Raw genomic sequence first — 25,061 nt, 5'->3', positions numbered from 1 at the left:
TATTTAAAGTTTCTAGTAAAAATGGTGACACGTATATCTGTCCTGATCAACGATATTAGCACATAATTAAGTGCTTATTTAGAATTCTCGCGGAGACGAAGCCCGATTGCTCGCCGCTTTCACCCTCATATAGTATTTTCCGTAGTAGAATACGACTATCTCTTTCTCCCTTTCTCTTTTAGCTCTTCCCTACTACAAGCCCGCCTTAACCCAACCTACCCCAAACCCGTACAAGGGAAGTTTCAACTCCAATTTGCCATTTCGTGACTGCAGCGAATCTTGCATTTTTCTTTCCCGAACAAACGTCTATCATTCTATCACGAATCGCGAAACTTTTGTTCCCGTGTCTCGTCCTACCTTCCGGCTTTGCGTGGAATGGCCTCTATCGTCGGACGTTTCCTTCCGAGCTCGTAAGATAGTAGTCTGTGCATTGCCTCGAGCATCGAGAAGTCGAATTCTTCGAGCGAATTTCCGAGTTTACACGTTATCCTAAACTAACGATGAAAAATAAAACGAAAGCAACTCCTTGGCAAATCGACAATTGTTCATCCATCGGCGATCGATCTCTTAAAACGAGTCCTCCGGCGAGGACAACGGATTCACAGCCGATTTGGAGCCGATGACTCGAAATCCATTGCGTCCCAAACTCGAATCATCGAACGGCACTCAGCCGGAGGAAAGCCGGGAAATAAATATGTGGAAGCGAGGAGCGAACAAACGATCGGCCGATTGTAGCCTCGAGCTTTCGAGAGATATACCGAGAGCGAGCGAGGGCAGAAGATGGACAGAGAAAAAGGGAGACATGGAGAGAGATAGAGAGAGACTGAGAGAGAGAAAGAGAGATGGCGGGAAAGGGAGGGAGGGAGGGTGGTGGATAGGGAGAGAGAGGAAGAAAGACACAAGAGGGCAAAAGGGTGAGGATGGAAAGGGCGAAGGCCGGGGAGGTGGAGGAGTGGCACGAGACTCCTATTTGGTCGTTAGCCAGTTGGCTAATTTCCAGTAGATATCATGAAAGCGGAGTCCACACGAGGGCGGGCGGTAGAAGTAGGCACAGGGGTGGCTCTGGTCATTCGATGATCCACTCTGCCGGCGTCGGGCCGCAGTCATCGCTTTTCAATGATTTTTACTCCCTTTTCCGTCTATTCAATGACCACCCACTAGTAGCTCGTTCACCCTGCATCACTAGCAACAGCAGCAGTAGCAGCAGCAGCGGTAGCAGCAGCAGCAGCAGCTAGCAAAGCGCCAGGCTTTTCGATGATTCTCCTGTTACTGCCTACGCTGTCGTGCAAGCTTTCCAACGTAAGCCCTCGATTGGGGTAGGTTAGGCAGGGATGGAGTTGCCCGTCCATCTCTCCCTTTCTCCGTCTATCTCTTTCTCTTTTTCTCTCTTTCGTTCTCTTTTACCGCGTATTCGTACGAGTGTGCCTGGGTATACTACTCCTCCTCCCTACTTTTCTCTTATATTTCTCTCTTTTTTCTCTCTTTCCTTTTCTCTCTCTCTCTCTCTCTCTCTCTCTCTCTCTCTCTCTCTCTCTCCTTCGTTCTCTTTTTCTCCCTTACTATCTGCCCACGATAGAAATTGGTCTTCAAACGATAAATCGTAGGATCCAGAGTAGTCGACGATGAGCGTCGCCTAAGCGTAACGATTCTCGGCCATTCAAAAAGATTGATACTCTACACTTGCAGGTTTCATGACGCGAGGATTCGCATCGGGTTCTTCTCTTTTTCTTTTTTTTTTCGTCAGGACGTTGGATATGGAGGGAGGTGGGAGAATGGTCATTGTTTTGAAAAATAGTATTCTTACGAACGACCCAAGCAAATGTATAGAAAATTCGCTCAAAGAAGAAACGGAAGACAGACAACAAGGAAACGCAAGGGAAGGTGGGAGAAGCTGGTTTTACCGGAAAATCGAAGAATCCACCTTTCTCTCTATAGAACTCGGTGCATAACGACGATGGTATACGAGTCTCCCTACTATCCGGAGAGTCCACGTAGACGTGCAAAAGATTCGTGTCTATTGAGGAAGGTTCTTCCGCGAGCGAGCGAGATGGAGAATGAGAAAGAAAAAGAGAGGGAAAAGAGCGCAAGTTACGCTCCCGAGAAGAAGAAGAAGCAATAGCTCGGCAACGACGACGACGACAACGTCGTCGAAGGGATGGGTAGAAAGGCTTACCAGAGAATGGTGGATGAAGAAAGCTGACGGATCTGGAGCGCAAAGTGCGAGGAATATTTACGAGTCGCGTTTACCGTCACTTCAATAGACACGACGAATAGGAGTAGAGAGAAAGAGAAAGCCTGCGAAAGAGAGAGAGAGAGAGAGAGAGAGAGAGAGAGAGAAAGAAACAGAGAGAGAGAGAGGGTGTACGTATCAAGGGGGTGTACGGATCGACGAGGCGGGGTTGGACCACTAACGGTACTTTCGCGGCAGCTCGCGGCGCCACGCTGATAAAATTTTGTCCACCGTCTACGTTGATTCAAGATCGCCTAACGTGTCTTCATACGGACGACACTTGTTTGGCCGCGCTTAGAAACCCGTATCCATTGTAAGGATTTCTTAATGACGGAAGAAATTCTATCATACACGCATCCGTTTAGGACGCCTCGGTGAGCGGGGGGGTGGCCTGTTTTGTCTCCGGGGGTGTGAAACCTAAGGATCGACTCGAGAGACGACGGGGCCGAGCCGGGTAGATCATTAACGCGGCACGACGACGTGTCATTGGCGTTGAACTTCTCTGGTTCGAGCACGGAAACCGTCCTCCACCTCCTCTACCTCCTTTTCCACCACCTCCAACCTACACTTATACCTCCACCTACTCTCAGAGTTGCCGACCACGTTCGAGCTTGAAAGTTCGCGATCGGTTCGGTATCCACGCGATGAATCCTTTTGCAAACCGATTACGACTTCCTCTTGTCCGAACAAGGATTCCCAAGTTTTCTTCGTTCTCTAATACACGATTCTTTCTCAAAGACGTTTAACAGACCTACCGAGAAACTCTTGCGTCCTTTAAAAACGACTGATTTCGAAATGCAGATCGGTATCAAGTTATCGAATGTATCTGCGGCATTGAACTCTATGATGAACGATAAGTACGCAATTATATAATTACGCGATCGTTCGGTGCTCGAATAATGGACGAGAGAGATAAAGAGAGAAAGAGAATGAGAAAGAGAGACGGAGATAATTTGTCGTGATAATTTATCAGCTGCGGTTGATATATTGCCTGGGAATTCATCGCTGAATACGATGAAACGATTTATTTTCGTGTTGTCCATTATAACACCGAAATATTATAATTTAAACGTAAATAAACATTCGACGAGGAAGGATAGAAAGAGAGAAAGAACAAAAATGTTGGTTTTCATCATTCGCTTACGACCATTTTCATTCATTGGTATAATACCAATGAACGACGAAATATTGTCGATCTTACCTTCTCAGTCGATTATCGCCGATCCTCCTCTTACGATGTTTGCCCTAAACTCGAGATCGATATCGACGAAGAGCAGACAAGAAACGCGAATTACTCTTGAAGTGTTCTCCTCAAATCCGACGATCGATCGATCGCAATCGATGGCGCCCAAAATGAACCACGCATGATAGAAGAATATTCCCTGATAATATAAAGGGATTAAATTAGAATCTAATTTCCGCGAGATGATCGGACGCAGGCGAGTGTAAAAACGCGAGTCGCGATTCTCCCGAAACCGTGAAAAGAGGGCAGAGCCGAGCGACGCGAGAGCGTTATACGTAAAATCATCCACCGTCATCGATTCCCTCCCATGGTCCACCCTTCGTAGGGTGGTAGGTAGGGTGGGTGCTGGCGGGGGTGGTTTTCCGGACGTCGGTGCTCGCCCTCCTCTCTCCCTTCGACCTCCCTCTTGCTCTCTCTCTCTCTCTCTCTCTTTCTCTCTCTCGCGGCCGCCACCCCAGAGGTCATCAAACACCCGACGTCAGCCTGGGTAGAAGCGGCGAATGGGCTTCGAACCGGCCATTTTTTGTCTGGCCAGTCAGTGAGACCCAGGGATCAGTGAATGTGTCCGCGGGGGGTGAAAGAGGGTGAGGGCGAGGAGGAGGTGAGGAGGCGGAAGAGGAGGCTGCCGGATGGCAAGAGGAGGAGGAGGAGGCCGCGAGGTGGCTGATGGTTGCAGGGCCGAGTGCAAGGGTGAGTGAAGGGGTGAGTGTGCAGCAACCATCGATCAGCCTCGAGGCTGGACCGCGCAATGATTTTTACCCCTTTGTCCCACCCTACCCCCCTTGGTTGCCCCACGGGCCACCGTCAGCTATAGTTAAGCGCCGCGCGCACCGTACGCGTGCACACGAGCACGCGCGCGCGCATGCATTGTCGGCACACGCGTGCTAACATCGGCGCATCTACATTTATGTGTACCTGTCTATGTACGTGAGTACGTACGTAGCTACCTACCTACCTACGTGCATCTATAACTTTTTCTCTTCGTCTCTCTCGTTCTCCATATTAGCATCACTCTCTCTCTCTCTCTCATTCTCTCTCTCTTTTTCTCTCTCTTTCTCTTCCCCTTTCTCTTCTACCCTCTTTCTCTCTCTCTCTCTCTCTCTCTCGCTCTCACACACATTCTCTATCTCTTTCCCTTCGTTCTCTCGTAGGTTCTGGTACCACGGAAACGCGTCTCCTCTTTCTCTTTCTCGCTCGAAAGCTGGCAGAGGCCGCCTGGCCACGCCCTCCACCCTCAACGTGTAGCACCTCCTTTCCCTCTTTCATCCCGCGGCCACCGTCCACCCCCCTTTTCCTCCTCCTCTTCCTCCTCCTTTTCGCCCACCACCATCGGCAGCCTGACGTCCGTGCGAGCCCGGACCGGCCAGCGCACGCTTTTTTGCATTATCTCGTTTTCGCAAAAATATGCGGACGCTAATTCGCGGGGCTAATTCGTCTCCTGTCATCTACCCTTCTTCTCGTCCGCCTCGCTCGTCCTATGTCCTACGTTCCATTCGTACCGGTCTCATTACCAGGGAATATTCGCGACTGTTTTTTCAGTCTGTCTCTATCTCTCTAGCTCTCTCTCTCTCTCTCTCTCTCTCTCTCTCTTTTTCTCTTTCTCTCTCTCTCTCTCTCTCTCTTATTTTTTTTAAGCTTAGAACGTAAGGCTTATAGATTTTTTTATTTTCTCTATCGTTAAATTCAATCTCTATTTATCGAAGCTCGATAAATCAATAAACTTGTTGCGTCTTATTTCTTTCAAGTTCTTATTCAAATCCAATCAAATTTAAATCAAAAATTAATCAAAGTATATTCAATGTCACTGTTAAATCATTATCGAACGATGTATCTTATATCGACCATAAAAAAAAACAGATTTTGATTTTAATGATATCACGTATGGGCTAATTACAGTTGATTATTATTTTCGATACAACAATAAATTCAAACACGCGATAACGTGGCATACAGTTATAGAAATGTTATAGGTATTTCTTATTTTTGTAACGTCATCATATTCTATCGTATATAAAAAAAGATGCAGTTTTTTTTTCTCATTCGAGGGTAGGTCGAACTTTAGTAGTGATAGTGATGATGATGATGATGATGATGATGATGATGATGATTATGATGATTATAATGATGATGATGATGATGATGATGATGATGATGATGATGATGATGATGATGATGATGATGATGATGATGATGATGATGATGATGATGATGATAAAAAATAATAATAATAATCACCATGCCGAAAGTTCGGTTATCTACACTGCAAATGATTTTTCATTGCTACTTTCAAATTCTCTTTCTGTTTATTTCCCCAGTAATATCCAATCTATCTTTCTTCCTTTTTATCCATTTCTCTCTCTCTCTCTCTCTTTCTCTTTTCTCTTTTCTTTTTCCCACTCTTATATACACGCATGCATATACATGCATATCCATAATCGAACGAGCAAGTTTCATCTTTACCTATATATTTACCTCTCTCTTTTTCGCTCTCTCTTTCTTTCTGTAGAAAAAAGATATGATGCATAAGAAAAGAAAGAAGAAAGACCAGGGTTAAAATAGCAAGTTCGAAAATATGCGAGAACGTAACATCTGTCATTTTTTCACTTGGTCGGCTCGAGTCCGCGATCGCGGAAAAAGATTATTTTATACGGAATGCTCGGTCGAGCGTGGGCTTGTGTACGTGTTTCACACAAATTTCAGGCACATACATACACATATTATTATTATCGTTTTAACATGTCTCTGTAAAACTTTCGAGATGTATTTGGCTACAAGAAAAAATAGAATGAACGATAAATTTATTTTGTACCGATAAGATATTATCTTTCATTGAAATTATCAAGATCACATATGTACAAGTATATACTATTTCATATATACTATACTTTGATTTAAATTATATACATTTTAGACGTGATAAGCTTTATTCACACCGATAGATACAGTTGATTCGTAAAAGCAAAGCTAACAAAATTTACATCTACAATTCCGAACACGATCCGTTAGAAAAGTGTTCTGGCTATCGTTATTTCGAGAAAGAAGGATACGTTTTTGGGGAATCGTTGCGACGTTGGATACGACGGGCGTGCACCCATTGATATGTAAAATTCACGACATGCTGTCGGATCCGCTCGGAAGGACGCGCATCGACGCGTGCATCGGCCGTTCGATAGAAAACGGCAGGAGGATGGATGGTGAGGGACATAGCGGAAGAGGAGGAAAGAGGAAAGGCATTTGTCGAGCGAGCTCGTCGCACGCTTTCGAACGATGCCCAGAAAAATTCAACAGAAATTAGGTGGCGGCCATGAGATAGAAGCTACGAGAGATGAGAGGGTGTAGAGGGTGGGAAAGTGCATTATCAGCTCTTTCAGTCGCGTAGGATTAACTGGATACCGGCTCGGCCGTGGTATTAAACGATTTCGTTCTACGCCGACGCCATGATTCCATCGAAATTATGATATGACCGCGATAAGTCGTCTCGTCTCGTCCCGTCCTGGCTATCGCGTTAACCCTTTTTTTCGTCCTCTTAGAGAGAAAGTTAGAAGAGGGGTACGCTTTACACGCTCGTACACACACACACTCCATATATATATACGTGTATATGTATATATACACGTATATATGTATGTACTTATCAACGACTCGATTTAGTAACATCTGCCTTCTTCTTTATCTCTTTACTCGTTCTACTTTTGAAAGCAATTTTGTTCAGTTTTCTTCTCGTACATTGCGTCAAAAGTCCCGAGGTTGCGAGGTCTGAACATTGAAAAAGTATGAAACTAATGAAAGGAGGACGGTAAGTATGCTCTTCCTCCTTCTTATACGATCTTTCCCGCTCTCAACGTCGATCCTATAAGCCACGTTAAACCTACACCGTAATTACTATACATAACACCTGTCATTACAGTTCCAGGAGGAAAGCGTGACTGGACCCTAAGCGCCCAGCTCCGTTGGATGTTTAACGGGGATTCTCGCGTGGCTGCCACGTGCCAAATGGTCCAATTTACTGGACGACAGTTGCGTTCTCCAATTAAAAATATAACGGTTCTTATATACGTTTTTCTTGCTCTTTATTTTTTAGATTAGAATGCGAAAAGCAACTTCCGTATCCTTTTGGTTTATATCCTCGAAAGTTTCCAATTTTTAAAAGAAAAATTTCGTGAACGTCAGACATATTTTTTTTGTTTTAAGACAGCAGGCAAGATGATAGTAATCTCTTGAAAATATAATTATTTCCTTTATTTCCCTTAAACATTGTGTTAATTGACATGAGGTCTGATCGATGATACTCGAATAAGTAAGATCGTTATCGTATAAAAAAGAAAAGCTAAAATGCTCGACGTTCGAAATATTCTTTGTATATTTCCTACCAATACTTATCTGATCAAATATTGAAAGATAATAAATAAATTTTCTTTCTATTTCTCTCTCTCTCTCTCTCTCTCTCTCTCTCTTAAATCGTTGATGTTATATATGCAAAATATTTACAAAAATAAAAAAAAAAACAGACAAAGAAAAAAAATAAAAATTTTTTCTCTTCGTTATTTTTTTGTTTCACTTAGAGTCATTCGATATCCAATCGTTCCTTATGAATCGTGGTATTAATCTATGAAAATAGTTTCTGTTCCGATCAGCCGCCGCTGCGTCCATTTTGTTTGCGATTTTTATGCATTTTTAGAATTTTAACAGCGGTCGGTTCACTTTTCTCTGTTTTTGTCTCTCTCTCTCTCTCTCTCTCTGTCTCTCTGTCTCTGTCTGTCTCTCTCTCTCTCTCGTTCTCTCCACTCACTGTTTTCTACCGCCGTTGCAATTACTGAAAATTGCATTGCCTGTGAATTATATCGAAAAAGAGAGAATTCAGGGCTAATCGAGTTATATGATGAAAACCACTGGCGGTCAGCTAGTTTACCGCCAGGGTTTGCATTCTGCATCCCAAAGCCAGTCTCATGTGCTGTGGAAGGGTTGGAATAAATCGCGGTAGTATGTTCGGAATAACTCCCTTTTTCTCTCTCTCTCTCTATCTCTCTCGGTTTTTCTCTCACCCTGTATCTCACAACAGGGCATTTTGCGATCGATGAGCGAGTTTCGAATCTTCGAGGGAACATTCGTAAAGAAAATCGGCAAATTCGTGTGGAATAAACATATTGGTAATTTGGAAATGGGAAAAGGGATCAAGCGAAAACGATCGATATCTTCACGTATTTCTCACGAAAGTTCATAGTCGGCTCTCGAGAAGAAACAAGCGTTAAAAACTTGTGCATAATTAAAACGATAATCCTCTCTCTTTTTCCCTATTTGTTTCTTTTTTTTTCGAGGAAATAATACAATTTTCGTTTATAACATACGTGCATTCGTATCATTCTCTATCTCCCTAATTAAATTAGTGCCTTAAGAGGCTTTGTTATATTTTTTCCAACAATCCCAAAAACAGCTATAAACTCTATCGTAGCTCTTGTAACATCACTACTATTTCACCGCACGCTTCAATGGACTTTTCGTTTTCTCCCCTCTCCGGTGCGTCGCTATGAAATAATAAAAATTCATCGAGATGGCAGGCGCAGGTGGAAAAGTGGGGGGTGAGAGACCAGGCAAACCAGGCAGGAACGTTGCTGTAGGGGAAAAAGTGAACGCAGCAATAAAATTCAACTGGTCGGGATGTGAAAATTTCAAAATGCGCGCGCATTCGTTCGGACGAGCAATTTTTAATATCGAACACTTCGATCTATCGGAAAGATCGACTATTTGATGAAAATGATCAGTTTCGAAGAAGAAAGATTATAGTAAGCCTGACTAGTAGAAAAACAAACGTGTGTCGCGAAACCGGAAGTTAGCTCGCAGCTACTAAAGCCACCGTACAAAAGTTTATGAGTTGTACACGGGATGGGGTTGAATGGGTGGCGCTCGGAAGAGCGGCGAAAGGGGGTAGTTGGGCAATGTGGTAGTTCGCAGTGTATGCGTATGCGTGTGTGTGTGTGAAAAAGAGAGAGAGAGAGAGAGAAGGCAGTAGGGGATTGAAATCAGAGACTAGGCAGTACGGTGGAACCCGGGAAACTGACGAGAAGAGGAGAGGAGAAGAGAAGAGAGGAGGAAGAGGGCACAGAGCTGTAGTATTCGAGGAAGAAGATAGACGCAGGCGAGCTTTGATGTACGAGCTTGCGCCGCGAAAAGAGAGAAAGAGGCAGTGGGAGAGAATAGGAGGGACGGATAAAGAGAGAGGAAAAGAGAGAGAGAGGGAGAGAGGGAGGGAGAGAGAGAGAGAGAGAGAGAGGGTAGAACGAAACGAGTAGAAGAGACAAAATTTTCGCTGGCAAAGGGATGATATACGATTTTATTTGCCGCTGGGGATTCTGAGCCGTCCTTGATGGGGTTTGCAGTCCAACTGTCCGGCACGGTACTGTCCGATACCACCGTCCAACGCGGGATAATGAATAAACTTACGACATGTTGGAAAGAGAAAGAGTCGCCAGATTCTAAAAAAGGGAATAGATAGGGTCAGGGAGAAAAGAATAGTTTTTTTTTTTTTACGTGGACGATCATTTTGCACTATGTAGCAATTAACGCGAATCGCATTACGAATGTTTGAATCTGATTTGAAAACAGTTATTGAGCAAAAGGTTTTATCGGACAATTGATTAAGGATAATTAAAAGAAATGAAATATACTGTAAACACGATAAAAGGAAAAATTTTTAAATTCTACTGTATTTTAAAGTTCATTTCTTCTTTGATCTTTAACGATTCGCAGAACAATGATAATCTCATAGTTTTTGACGGGGCTAGTGCGTTCAGTTGAAATCACTGAAAACACGGGCCATGTCATTCGATGATCCCGAAGTGTTCTCGGATGGGACAACGCGTGTGTTACACATACGCAGATACATATATAGATACATTCGTGCATGGTACATGCGAGTAGCATTGTTCTGTGATATAGTTTCAAGGTGTAGTTGTCACTTTACAGGAAAATTCGTATTAGCCCTGAAGCCGTTTGTCGAAATAAAAGGGCAATGAGGAAAGTAAGAGAGAAGACGAGTGAAAGAGAAGAAAAAGGGGGAGAGAGGGAGAGAGAGAGAGAGAGAAAGAAACGACGTGCCAGATGCGATTAAAAGAAGACAAAACGTGTCCGCATATATGCATATGTGCATATACATATAGATATACATATATATACATATATCCATACATATTCCATATATATCTATCAATATATATATATATATATATATATATATATATATATATATATATATATAAAGTGATAGTCGGTGGTAGTAATCGAAAGCGCATGCGCTTCGTTTTTTCTCTCTCTTTCTCTATTTCTCTCTCTTTCGTTCTTTCTCTTTCTCTCTCTCTCTCTTTTTTCTCCCTCTTTCTCTCTTACACTTTCCTTCTTCGGCTTTCGCGCACATAAGCGTCAGCGAGATTTATCCGGCGATGCGAGATCGGGAAACACGAGGGCTGCGTGCGTGCGTGCAGGTGCATGTGCTATGCACGTACGTGATTCTGCGTGTTCCGATACGCGAATGCGAGGTACATCCGAGGGAAAGAGATACTGAGAGAAAGAGAGAAAGAGAGGATCTATGTGTCCAGCAACGAGAAAGAGAGGGAAAGAGGAGGGTCAGATAGGCTATAGGAGGGAAATGGAGGACAAGCGCGAAAGGGAGTCCGAGAGAGTAAGAGAAAGAAAGAGAGAGAGAAGTAGGGAGGGAACAGAACAGCTTCCAATCCGTTTCTCTCGTGGAAGAGCGAGTTGAACGGAGAAAGAGGAGGATGAGAGGAGATGGAGGAGGAAGAGGCAGAGAGAGAGAAGGTTGGTAGAATGAGGTACGCAGATAGAGAGAGGTCTGAGCGACGGCCAGAGGGTGGTCAGAGAGTTAGAGAGAGAGAGAGAAAGAGAAAGAGAGAGAGATGGGTGCAGAAATAGAGAAGAGAGAGAGAGAGAGAAACGTGAAGGTAGGGAGAAAGAGAGAAAGAGAGAGGGCGAGTTGACGGGAGCATAGTGGGGATGGAAAGAGACGAGGGGTAGTGAAAAGGAGACCGAGATGCAGGCGGCAATGCGTCGAACGAGGAGAGTCAGAGGCTGACCAAAAAAAAGGACAGACGCTTCAATTCATTGATCGCCCAGCGGTCCGAGCGACGACGCGCGGGTTAAAATAAAAAAAAGAGCGCTGGAGAGGGCGCTGGAGAGTAGTGGAGGAGGAAGAGGAAGAGAGGTGGAGGAGAACGAAACGGAGGGCGTTGCGAAAAATCTCCGCGCAAAAAGTGCGCACGGAAGGGAAGAGACTGCGAGAGAAAACGAGAGAGAGAGAGAGAGAGAGAGGACGAGAGAGAAAAGAGAAGACGAATTTACGAACGATAGAAAGTCAAACTCGCACGATCTTTTTTCCAGTCCAGTGCGTACGTCGACGTTTCTTTTCCTTCTTCTTCTACTCCGACATTTTTTTCCCACATACTCTCTCGAAACGCAAAACGAAATAGCGAAGTTTAAAAAACGTAAAATCAATTTGTAATGCCTTTTTTCTTTTTCTCCCTTTCTTTCTCGGTACTTGTCAGTCGATTCTCGATAATCGATGCGCTGTACTCCCGCCGGAAGATGAACCTTTTCGCTATACTTTAGAAGCGTACAAAAGCGTAATGAAGCGCGTTAAAAAGAGAGAATATTTGCCAGCCGATACCGATCTTGTGCGAATCGAAAATTATTAATAGGAACGTATCTTTATAAATTTTCTTTGTGGTTAGGTAGATATAATGGGATACCTTGAAACTCTGAGAAAAAAGAGGAAAAAGAAAATAAGAAGGAAGAAGAGATATACGAAGGTTTGGAGAAAAATCGATGCGAAGGAAGGAAGCAGGTGTGGGGAGGATACACCTGGTCGTGGAGGGAGTTTCTTACTGGACTTCAACGCGTCCAAAGATCCTTCGAATCGCGCAAAACCGGTGAGTGTCTTGAAGGAGTTTCAAAATTCTCACAATACGCTGTTTTCGTTCCAGACGAGCGACCTCGGGCCGAGTTTCAGTTCTCTCTTTCTTTCTTTCTTTCTTTCTTTCTTTCTCTCTCTTTCTTTCTCTCTATCTCGACGAACGCGAACATCTGTATTTTGGGAAACCCCTTTTTGCATTTCGGAGACAGATGCAAATGAAAGGGTTCCCCTTGGATGCAAGAATGCAAAAGAAATCGCGGCTTTACTCGGGCAGAACCCTTTTGCGAGTTCTCTCTTTTCAGCGGGATGCCTCGCATTCTCTTGACGTATGATGCATCTGCTCCGCGCACACAATATCCTGCGATTCCTCTCAAATTCACTCGCGATTCGGCGAGGTCATTCCTGCCTACATTTTTCCCCGAAATCCTCCTCCTACGCTCGATATTGTCTTCTCCCCTCGCGTACGCCTAACCGAATCTCCTTCCTCGCGGATGCTGCGTACTCCTCTTTCGTACGTACAACCATCATATTTTAGTTCCGTATTCCGAGCTCGTGCAAGAACGATGTGCTCTCTTGATTCCGTACTTTACGTCGATTCTATCATCCTTGTGTCTTTTACTAATTGCAAATAATTAAGCCGTTTGGACAATTATTAAATGATTATTTATTCGGCGACGATGGATTCACTGTTTATTTATATTTATTTTCTTTAAAACAAGAATGAACGTATCGAAAATTCAACAACGATCGTATTATAAACAGTCTAAACAGTCCGGCTCGATTCTTTTCGAAACGTAAACGATGCTTGTGCGGCGTGGTTTGTTTTCCTTCAGGACATCAACCTTCGATGTGCAGGGGGCGAATCGCGTGCCATGGCAGATGTGAGAAGGTTAAGGGTAGAGGAACGTAGGGTGCTTTTGGTAAGGGGGAACTAAGAAGAACCATCAGGTAATAATAAGGAAGCTAGAAACACCATTCTTTAGGATGCACGCGAATTCTCGCACTCGGTGACTTATTTAAATTCACGACTTTTGTTCTCTAACCGATTCTTCTTTTACTTTTCTTTCTCGAATTATTGATTAGACAGACACGGTGTCTCGTCGAAAAAAGTAAAGATCCGCGTAAGCCATCCATGGTAGGTACTTTTCCCGAACGACAACAATGGAGATAGAAAAGTGCAGTCTACGAGAAAAAAAAAAGAAAAAGAGAAAAACTGTAAAAGACAGTAAGACCTGGACTTTCATCATTAGTGTCCCGTTCGTGGTATCAGCGTGCTTTACTGCATCTTTTTCCCTTCTCTCTCTCTCTCTCTCTCTCTCTTCGTTTCTCTCTCTTTCTGTCCTTTTCTCCCTCCTCCTTCTCCTTTCGCTCTTCTTTCGAGAAGAGGAACGCGCGCCCAACGGTGCGTAGCTTTGAAGATGGACTCCCGAGTTTTATTTCTTTCTCGTCGAGAATGGAAAGCATAAATTGTGCTGGGTTTTGTGTGGCGAGGACGAAAGAGATAGAGCGTCTGCGATTCCGAGCATGAGAAAAATAAAGATAGAAAGGGACAGATGTGGCTCGATAACTTGCAGAAAGGAGTTATCAAAAAAGTCTGTCAAACGCTAGTTATCGCGAGACTTTTCTCTATTCTTAATCCAATGGCCGGACTTCAAAGGCCGGAGAAACATTCTAATATCAGGGTGCTCGTTATTAAAGATGCAGATTTCCACTTTGAAATCGTTTGGGCTCCAGAATTGCAAGAACTGTGCGATGCTTCAGTCCGACTCAAGGATAAAGAGATAGAGAAAAAAAGAGAAAAAAGAGAGAGAGAAAGAGAGAGAGATAAGAGACAACAATTTGACCGAAACAACAAAATTAAAGACGACGGAAACGAAAAGTGTACGAAAGAGGTTGAAAGAAAGCAAGAGCGCGTATGACTAAAAGAGATAATAAAGGGAAAAGAGGTAGGCGAAAGGTCTCCGTCGAGTAATTGGAGTTCTTCTCTCCTACTTTGTTTCATTTCTTGAAAAGAATCTCTTACTTCCCTTTTCTCTTATGCAATGAAATCTAATAACATGGAATATAGTCAAATAAAATATAAATCTTAGAAGAGCGTTAATCTATTCGGAAAAAAAAGAGAAAAGAAAAGAGAAAAGAAATAGAATTCCTTCGAATTCTGTTCGTGACAGAGATATGGTCGTGCGTGATCGTCAATTAGATAAAGAAGAAAAGAGGGAGATTTGTAACACGCGCAAAGTTTCGCGGGATCACGAACGATAAATCTTCGAATTTCGATGCGGGGTAGATCCTTTCACCTTCACTGATCGTAAGTCCCCAAAAACGAAACGAAATGAAACGAAGGGGGGCCCTACGTCACCGGTTTGGCGTCTGCCAGCAGCTGCCAGTACGTCATACTTTTTCTTTGTCTCAAAGGACCCTTCTCTCTCTTTCTTTCTTTCTTTCTTTCTTTCCCTTTCTCTCTCTTCTCTTCTTTTCTCTTCTCTTCTCTTCTCTTCGGTCGGTGCTCTTTGGGGGTAGAAAGCAGAGCCACGCGCCCGTGGCAGATGTTTCGTGACGAACGGCCCCTTTGCCTTCTCCGTCTAATACGCACTTATACTTGGACTTGCATTCGTTCCACGCCGTTTAGAAACCACGGGCCAAGCAACTCGCTTCGTATCGCGAATCTCCAATTTCATTAATTTTCACTGGATCGATTGAATTTAATTCAATTCGTCGATTAAGTTCAATATTCTTCCGTTTGATCTCTCTTATTTCTAACAAGTAGTTTAGATAAATATCCTTCCAACGTTCGAGTATATTATTTAATTATTTCCAATGCGTATTAACTCAGCGAACGAAGGAAGATGCGTGGATGTGTAAAACGTCGCACACGTGTACGCGTAAATAAGTGTACGTCTATGCATGTATCTCCAGAAGCCGCCCCGTACGATAACGCCGAGCTGTATGATAAAGAACAATTTAACGGTCTTGTTAAAGATACGAAACACGCCTACCGCGATAAAAGTGAGGCGCAGTATGGCGGATCGCCTGGCGTAAGAGACGAAAGATTGAACGTACGAAATTCAAGAACTTACAGCCAATACAAGTAACTGGCTCTAAGTTCTTGAATTTAATCATAACGAAAAAAAAGAATAGGAATTAACGAAATGATATCGTGACGATTTAAACGAGCCTGTTAGTACTTGATTTTAAAGAAAAAGAAAAAGAAAAAGAAGAAGAAAAAGAACAATTATCTTATACGCGTTGCGACGAAAAAAGAAATATGAAGGGAATGGATAATATCGAAGGTAATTTTCTAACAGTAAATCATATTTCTGGCTATGTTATCGAAGGTATCTCTAAATAAATTTATTATACGATTCAAAAAAGAGAACAAGAAATATATAGGTATATCGGAAAGAAAGATAAGTTCGTGAGGGGCGATGGACGAACGAAGAGAGGCAGACGCTTCTTCCTTGTAGCACACGTCGTCACACCTGACGTCACATACTAGTTAGGGTGCAGATGGCCCCCCTCTCAAGCGTGACGTTAGGCCCCTACGATAGGGTACCTGGCGGCGTCTAGCAATATGCTTCTTTCCCTTCTCTTTTCCCCCTTGCCACTTCTTTGCTCTCTTTCTTTTCTTTTCTCTCTTTCTCTCTCGCGTGCACACTTGGAGGGCACATAAGGTAAGGCAAAATAAAACTTGTGCCGAGGGGGCTCTCCTTTCCTAACTCGCACACAGCCGCAGCTGCTCAGGTAGCACGAGCTACTTCCACATTTACGACGATGGAACTCGTTTGAGAGTATCGTGGGGTGCTACGATGGCCCCATTGAAATTCCAACCAACCTAGACTGACTACTACGCTTCGAGAGTTTCTTCGATAGTGCGTGCTGGCGCACGCGAGCAAGAATATCGCCTTAATTTAGAACTAATTATATCCTCGACACTTATATCGATTTCTTTCGAGTTACTTCAAAAAAAAATATTATTGTCGAACTTCTATTGCGATAACCTACTCGCTTCGGTAAATAACAAAAGATATAAACGAATCGATCGTATCTTTTCTTTAACTTAAGTACGTCGATGTTTCTTCTGTTCTTTCTTTCTTTCTTTTTGTTTTTGTTTTTTTTTTCTTTCTTTTCAGAATATTTTTCACGCAGAACTTATTCCTTTTGATCATCAGGAAACACTTAGTCGTCGAAGTTGTTTTAACGAATCAATACTTCAGTATAACGAACGAGTTTCATTGAGCCTGACAATTCTTTTTTCTTTTCTTCGTGATGAAGCCACGAAAAATCGGACAAACAATCGTTGTGGTTTTTAACGAACACGAGAAAAAATCGACGTCTAAGTATTTAATCTCCAATCGATAGGAACAATGATGGATTTGTGAGGTGCGAAAGGAGTATGATCGTAAAGCTGCATCAAATTGCTTCAATAAAATCGCAATTCGATCGTTATAATAACGGATGTTATAATGGATATAACGATCGTAAATTAGGAATGACCGATTTTGGAGAGAAGAGGAGAGAAGAGGAGCAGAGAGGAGTGGAGGGGTGAAGAGAGAGGAGGATTTGTTGAAAAGCGAGAGGACGAGTTATATTGTCGTGTTTAGAACGCTCATTTCCTTCTAACTTTTTGATTTGATTATGATAAACGGTTGATTCTCCATTTGACTCTATTAACTAGTTAAGATTTGTAAAACGCTTTCGAAGGCGTTAGAAGGATCAGTAACAAATAACAAAATCTTTTCGAGCTTTTAAGAAGAACCACCAACAATGAAGATACAACGATAATATCATTTTCCTCTTTTAAGACCCCCGACCGAGTACAAAGAACCTTCAAAATATCTTACTGGTATCCCAAGTCTAATTGCGGGCAAAAAGTTTTCTGAAGATTTACAAGGCGATAAACCAGCCTCGTGGTTCGACCGTATTGTCCGACATGTTATTCTCAACACAAAGTGGTCAAGACCTTCTTAGATGTCTTCTAAACATTTCGATAATGAGAGGACGGTCGCTCCTTTCTACAGTAAACGACTCGAAAGAGCTATTTGTCGACGCTCGTAAATCTGTCCTGTTAATTCTCAGCACGAGACTTCCGGTTCTTCCGCTTGGGCGTTTACGTGGGCGTTTCGTGTTGTAAACACAATGTCTCAACCGTAAAACCAGTTTTCCTCGGAGTCTACATCTACTACACGTATATATACCATAGATTTTCTCGTTTACGCGTTGCTCCTTGGCAGCCGGCTGAACTTTTGCAGAACTTAAATTTCACACCTGGATGAGTTCCCTTTACTCGTAATTGGGTCCTACGTTAAGAAATTCGCTTTTGATTCTAACGGGAAAATATCATCGAGCAATTTACTCGAGCCCTTTTCTTCCTCCTCCTCTTCTTCTTTTTTCTTTTTCTTTATAATCGAATTGGAAAAGACGAGCCATTTCCTCTGACAACAGTTTCCAATTTGAGATCGAACAGGGCCGCAATCTGCCGGCTTTTCTATCCACGATATATCCGGCCCCAATTTTGAGAGTCTCGTGTCTAACGGGAGATTAATAGTATTAATAACGAACGGTCGGAGTTTAAGAACCGTTGAGGAGCGAAAAAGCGGCATTAACGTCGCCTTTCGACCGATCCCGTACAATGACTTCGAAACATATGTCGAACGAACGTGCTCGGCTTTTTCCCTTTTTTCTTTCTTCATTCTTTCCCTCCTCCCACTTTCGCTCTATTTCGACGCTCCGCATCGTGATGCGTTATTAACGGACCTTGAGAGAAAAATTTCACAAGATAGATGAGGGAGAGGAAGGGAAATAGATAAAGAGAGAATCCGTTTTCACATATGAAAGTAATTCGTACGAGAAGACACGTGGGTGGAAGTAGGATAAGGAAGAAGTAAGGTAGGTCGGGCCATCTGGTTCTCCTTTCCTTCTTCTTTTCTGCTCGAGGGTCTTTTAAATCCACCAGAGACATGCACCTTGAGACCTGTCTAGGCCAAGGACCCTCGAACGTAAGGGGCCCTTTAAAAATCGACCCTGCAAAACGAAGACACTGAGAACGATCTCCGTTCCTCACCTTACAACCCTCCTGGCCCAAACGATCGTCCTTGAGGATAACCATCGAAGCCGCCTCCTTTATATTAGAATCATCGTACTACTGCATGCATTATCAACAATATCTTATATTATATTATCGATCTCGATTATTTACACATTTGTCGATTTTGAACTTACTAAAGACTCGTGTAAGTATTTCACGAGAGTTTATCTTTAGATAACGTCGTTAATAGTCTCGAGCCATTTTCGTATCTTTCTAAAATGTCTTCTGGTATAGAACAATGGTTTTATTTCCGTGTATTGCCATGTATATAAGTGAGCTTTGGTAAATGTCTTTAAATTTAGAAACAAAATTAGTAACAATTTTTGTAATTCCTACATAATCGATATAGCATACACATGCACACGCATATACGCATACTTTCATACAAATAGGAAAGAAGGGAATCTTTTGAGATAGAATCGAAAAGATAGAAACTGATCGTGTTGAGTATCTTCCTCTCTCTCTCTCTCTCTCTCTCTCTCTCTCTCTATCTCTATTTCTCTCTCTCTCTCTCTCTCTCTCTCTCTCTCTCTCTCTCTCTCTCTCTCTCTCTCTCTCTCACGTTGCAATGGCAAGTCCGTCGCGCACGAGGATCTATTAACGTTACATCTGCAAACGTAGCGCGAGCGCGTTCCCGATGTGTTTGCACGGGAGATCAACGTATTGTTGACGATCGACCGACAAAGCCAAATTAATTTGCAAATCGTTCGCGGTTCGACGACGTTCGAGGGGTTTGTCTGTCCTCCTCTTGCCAATCTTCTCTCTCGCGAACAGCCCCAACGCGTACTTAGGTACATGCATAGACACACATACACACTGACGCACACACGTATACGTTTACGTTCGTACACTAAGCCTGCTTTATCCATCCGTACGTACACACGTACTACGTGAAAGAGAAGAAAAGAAGAGAAGAAATCGGAGTAGGTAGGAGAAAGTGCCGGTAGGAGAAAGACGAGGATAGGAAACACTGTCTTCGAATGCATATCGGGAGATTAAAAAAAACTGCAACTCTAGATGGTGCAGCGTCAAGCATTTTTGACCCGTATTTCTCCCGCGATTCTCCGACTCTCCCCACCCAACGCCACTTTTGTCTTCTTATACACAACGAAAAGAAGAGAGAGAGAAAGAGTGCGAGAAGAACTGCAATACACGGAAGTAAGCGAGCAAGCATGTATGTATCGCGCAAACGTCCCGGCTACTACGCGTACGTGCACTTTTGTCCTACGTCACGCGTATTCAATAGCAGTAGTAGCAACAGCAGCAACGAAGAATTGTAGAAGAGAAGGAGAATCTCGGTGTTGAGGTGCTTCTCCCGATCGAAGGTACGAGACGAGGAGTACAGGGAGTTTCCGACGAGTTGTGTAAATGCGAGAAAGAGAGAGAGACAGAGAGAGAAAGAGGTCGACTCGCTCGAGGTCTCGTGGGGGGACGAGCCGTGACAGTGAGACTTTTATTAGGGAAGGAATCAGCAAGCATGATTATGTACCTTAGAGCATCTCCACCTCGCCGATCACCCTTCACTACCATCGCAAACTGACTACTACTACCCTCTACGATTGACGAGAACGACGACGACGACGGCAGCAGTCATCCTTCTCATTCTCCTCCTCATCCTCCTTCTACCAAGCTCAGACCCACCCTCCCGCCCCTCGAGCTGCATTGTCAACCTCCTTCCTTCCCCTTTTACCGCGCATATATGTATGCATTGGCGTAGCTTCCTGAGAAATCGACGACTGTCTACAATGGCGGCCTCCTCGCGAGATTTCTACGTGCATAAGTAATTTCATCTTATGTACGATTTTCGATCGCCTCTCGTATTTTTTCTCTCCGTTTTCAACGACAGTTATGTCGTTTTCTACCAACTATTTTCATTTCACTCGAAACTTTTACCAAGGTCAAACTTTCTTCTTATGAAAGAAAAGATCGATCGTTCGTAAAGAGATAATTGCGTGCCGAAGACTGAGTTAATTACTTACGGTGAACGTTGTCGTGGCGGTGTGAAAGATGTTGTCCCCTGAAACAGAATGATAGAATTATTATTATTTCAAGGATACGACGAGTAAATTCTACGAGTGTATTTTTTTTCATAAGAAAATGATGAGAAATATCTTTTGATTTTTTAAGATGCTTTTTCCCTTAAATATTAAAAATCTATACTGATCACACGATGGTAATAACAGTGAAGATCGAACGGTAGGATCGAAAGTGACGTTCTTTCCCCCATCGGGGGAAAAAAAATTCGTCTTCGCCGGGCAGAAATTTTGAAAATGAGAGACGAAGGTGGAGGAGACGTCCGCCACGAAATTTGCATCTCTGCTTCGCCAATGCCGCTCAAGGCGATATTGTCGTTCACAATGAAACCACCCCCCAAAGCTTTCCACCACCCCCGACACATGCTCCCTCAGACAACGCACATGCAACGGACGCGTGTCGCGTTCGAACTTTCGCCTCGAACCAGATACTACGCACGAAACTTCGCGAATCTATCGTGCGATTGTATCGGGCGATACAAAAAGAATGAAAAAGAAAGTAAAAAAAAAGAAATGTTTTGCTTCTTCATCACGGTCGAGAAAACGTGAATTCCGGAGACTCGTTTCGCTCGAGCGAAGAAAAATAATCTAAAGTGAACGAACGTTTTCAAATTTTGTAGTATTTTTTTTTCAAATAGTTTTATGCATGAAATGCAACATTAAATTGCATGCACGATATACCACGATACAATGAAACGTAGAAATTATTGTATAATATCGCGAATATTACGAACATTCGTTTCATTTCACATTAATCGATATCCGATAAAAACGTAACGGCGTAAATTTAGGTATATCACGAAGGATATCGCCGAATCGTTCACGAAATAAACAAGAAAGAATCGTACGTCGTATCGATTATCGATTACATAACATCCTTTTCCAAACCGTCTTCTAGCACGTTCTATTCAAGGACTAGCGTTCGAACGATCTCATTAATAAATTGAATCAGCGTCGACACCGATGTTAATGAACCCGTAATTATCGAACAGAGTTAAGATCATGACTTTACATGATTTTCAGCCAAAGAAATTCACTTGTATATGCAATTTATGTCGTTCGTCACAGTATAAATTTCTCATCGTACGAATGTTAAAAAAGACAAATATCTGTTCCGATCAACGAAAAATCTTACAATATATTTAATTGATAAAGAATATCTGCATTTGAAATATTGATTTGTAACAAAAGAGGTAATTCATTTTTAAGAAAAGGAGAGACTCCGAAAGATAGGATCATATAGTAGGAATATCGAACAATGGAATACGGCTGGCAACTGGAAATTCGGTGAGACGCGTCTCAAGAACAATTCTACATCTACTCGAAGCTATATTGTCTCGATTAAGGATGCACGGAGTAGCGATATAGGGCTGCCGAAAGGGGCAGTACGGCGCTAGCAAGTAAAGGAGGTCGGAGGTGCTAGGTGCTACGCTTCGACGCCAGTATCTCAGACAGTTCTGGCCGGCAAGACTTAACAAATAGGCAAAGTTTTGGATGCCGGAGCCGGTGGATTCTCCGCTACTACGGCAACGACATCCTCTCTCTCTCTCTCTCTCTCCTCTTTGTTTCTAAGTTTATGATGTATTAGCTGTGCTCCGTCTCCCTCGTTCCCTCTTTCTTCATCTCTCGCATCCAGCCCTACTCTCTGTCTCTCTCTCTTTCTCTCTGTCTCTTTCTCTATCCCTCCCTCTTTCTCTCTTTCTTTCTCTCTCTATCCTTCTGTCCTAGAGAACGCGCTTGTCTCGCGCTTTTGAGTTGACCAATTTATACGCGACGTAGCTTTAAGATACAACAACCATCCGAGCGAATTAACGACGTAACGTTCTCCTAACAGGAGTGATTAAAGCCTGGGGAGCGCGACCTTGCGTTCTCGGGAGATACTCTCGCAAAGTGGATGCTGTTAAGTCCCTTGAAACGAGGCTAAATAACATATATCGACGATCGACAATTATATCATCTATATACTCACGTTCTTTACAACGTTCTTATTGTTGTAGAAAATTGTTATTAGGCATAAATATGTCTTTAATGAATTTAAGATGCAATCGATATATTTTAATCGTTAAAAATCATTTATCGATATCGGTTATAACACTGTTCTCTCGTTTTAAGAAAATAAGAACGCTGTCGATAGAATAAAGAAAAAACGAGGTATTTAAATGATGCGTTTTGAAGAAGAAAATGTGAATTACGTTATTCACGTGAAATGATCTTCTTTTGAAATAATATTGTCGATACGGGAAATGAATGAGCACGAAAATGCGTTAACCAAATTTCGATTTACGATCAAACGAGAAAAATTATTTCAACTCCAACCGTTTTCCCGGATATGTTCGATTATTCGACGGAAAAACGTACAGGATTTCGGACGCGCCGAACGTAACAGAATACGCGCTGTGCTGTAACGAGATCTAGAGAGTACTTGGAGCTCGTAACGTTCGTAACGGACATCAAACGTTTACGGCTGGTGTCTCGTGATTCGCAGAATACCTTTTATTTTTTTCGATTTTTTTTTCTTTTGTCTCTTTCCCTCTGTTTCTCTCTTTTTCTGTCTCTCTCTCTCTCTCTCTCTCTCTGTCCCTGACTCCCTGACTCCCACATTCCCTCTCTGCTTTGCACTCTTTAATTATCCTATGACATTAAACAAACAGTTTTTGTATATTTATCAATTTTACCTTGAACACGGGCCTAAGGATATTTATAAAATGTGGTGAATCTATTGTTTCCGAGTGCAAGAAATCGATTTAGCTATATATACATCGACTTCGGATAAATTCATTTATGGAATTAAATAACCAAATAAAATATAAATGATTTTATCATTGTACAGACCGTAGTTGGCATGGCGTGAATTTAATATATATATATATATATATATATATATATATATATATATATATATGTATCTGTCTAGCGATAAACGTATAACCGAGCGAACGATGTTCGCTCTTCCCGGTACTTATCTTTTATATAAATAGAAGCTGAAAGATTTGTTCGATGAAGTTTTAATTATCTAAACTATTTGTATTTTAAATGTTTCTTTTCATTTTAAATATATACACGATGAATCATTTAATAGGATCGATTGAAAATTAATTATTTGAAAATTTTCATGCTTCAATTATGATATATCATGTGTTATATACATACATGTGTGAATATATATATATATATATATATATATATATATATATATATATATTTATTGTAGTACTTATCCAACATTTTCGTAGTAATTTTATGTATCTCTTTCTTTCTCTATCTATCTACCTATCATATCTATTTATCTACATATCTATCTATATATCTATCTATTTATTTACCTCTATTTTTTTTCCTCTTTTAGCACGTTCCGACTGAGAATTAATAAAGCTCGCTCATGGCTCGGCCAGTTCACGACGCGACGTCGTTCGCCAGAAGAAAATCAATACCCGATAGGAGCGTTCCCGAAGGTCCGCTTATACTCGTCGTGCTATCTCGCTTTTATCTCGATCGTATCTTACATATTGGCGTGCGTCGCGAACGTTTCCATCGCTCTCAAGCATTGGCGAACGAGCGTTTACACACGATGAAGCGTTGCAGTAACCGCCCACACCCTTCTACCATGTCGTAGTTTGCTCGCTTGTTCGCGCGCCTTCTCAGGGTGACAGATGGCCGACCAGTAGACAAAGAACTTGGTCGACTGCTTTTCGTGCTGTTGCGTAACTCAATAACGAGGAACGCGAGTCAATCGTTTCTACTCGACATCGACGACGACGTCGACGACGACAACGACGACGACGACGTCGGCGTCAACATCGAAGGGCTACCCCCATAGAGGTATCAAAAGGACGATGGGGTTGAAAATCAAATCCCGTTGCCTCGATGGAAATCTTCCTGTGGAGAAGATTTCATCTTTCTATTTCTTTCTCTCTTTCTTTTTCTATCTATCTGTCTATCTATCTATCTATCTATCTGGCTGTCTATGTCTGTTTCTTTCGGTCTTTCATTCTCCTTGTTCTCTATTTCTCCCTCCTTCTCTTGGCTAGTCTCCCCACCGTTTCCTAACTTTCCATCATCAATCAAATATTCCCTCTCCGATAGGAACGTCAAACCACGTCGAACACGATCGAAGGGTACTTGGTTAGTGTTCCACGATGATTAGACGATTAAGAGTTCCCCTCTAATCGTACGTTCGTGCCGGCTCTTGGATATAGAATTAGCTTTACTACCAGCACAACGAGATATTTGCTTCGTGTTTGATTCAAGAGTATAAGACTTTTTATTTCTTTTATCATCGTGTACATTATATCGGTTAGGAATTTATATACCCATTTCTTTCATCGAATAACTGAATGAATGAATGAATGTATAGTGAATCGATTTAATCGAAAAGTGGTTGTACAGATCATTCTTGTACAGATCATTCAAACGTTTTAATTCAAAAAATTAATAAAAATGTTCTTACGACAAGCGCATAATAAATTTGTTGGAACGCGGTTAAAAGCATCGTCTTAGAACGATCAAGGCAGAAATAGGCGTGATAGGCGCATGTGCGCGAAGAAGAAGAG

At 42.4% G+C, this 25,061-nt stretch overlaps 1 protein-coding gene across 8 annotated transcripts in view; it reads right to left on the bottom strand.

Annotated features, from left to right (window-relative positions):
• Positions 1 to 25,061, bottom strand: part of LOC127064688 (probable serine/threonine-protein kinase clkA) — an 85,211-nt gene that overhangs the window by 27,538 nt on the left and 32,612 nt on the right. For 6 of the 8 annotated variants that reach the window (XR_007781761.1, XR_007781759.1, XR_007781762.1 and 3 more), the window contains exon 3: positions 20,458 to 20,495. Coding sequence is in view for 1 of the 8 variants with exons in the window: in XM_050996129.1 (XP_050852086.1) it covers positions 19,968 to 20,008 (41 nt within the window). In the remaining 7 variants the exon portion in view is untranslated. Of the gene's footprint in view, positions 1 to 19,967; positions 20,111 to 20,134; positions 20,247 to 20,457; positions 20,496 to 25,061 lie in introns of those variants that run through there. The other 2 variants (XR_007781760.1, XM_050996129.1) reach the window with 2 other exon arrangements.

Source organism: Vespula vulgaris, chromosome 6 (assembly GCF_905475345.1).
Source record: "Vespula vulgaris chromosome 6, iyVesVulg1.1, whole genome shotgun sequence".
NCBI lineage: Eukaryota > Metazoa > Arthropoda > Insecta > Hymenoptera > Vespidae > Vespula > Vespula vulgaris.
This window is presented reverse-complemented; position numbering and strand designations above follow the sequence as displayed.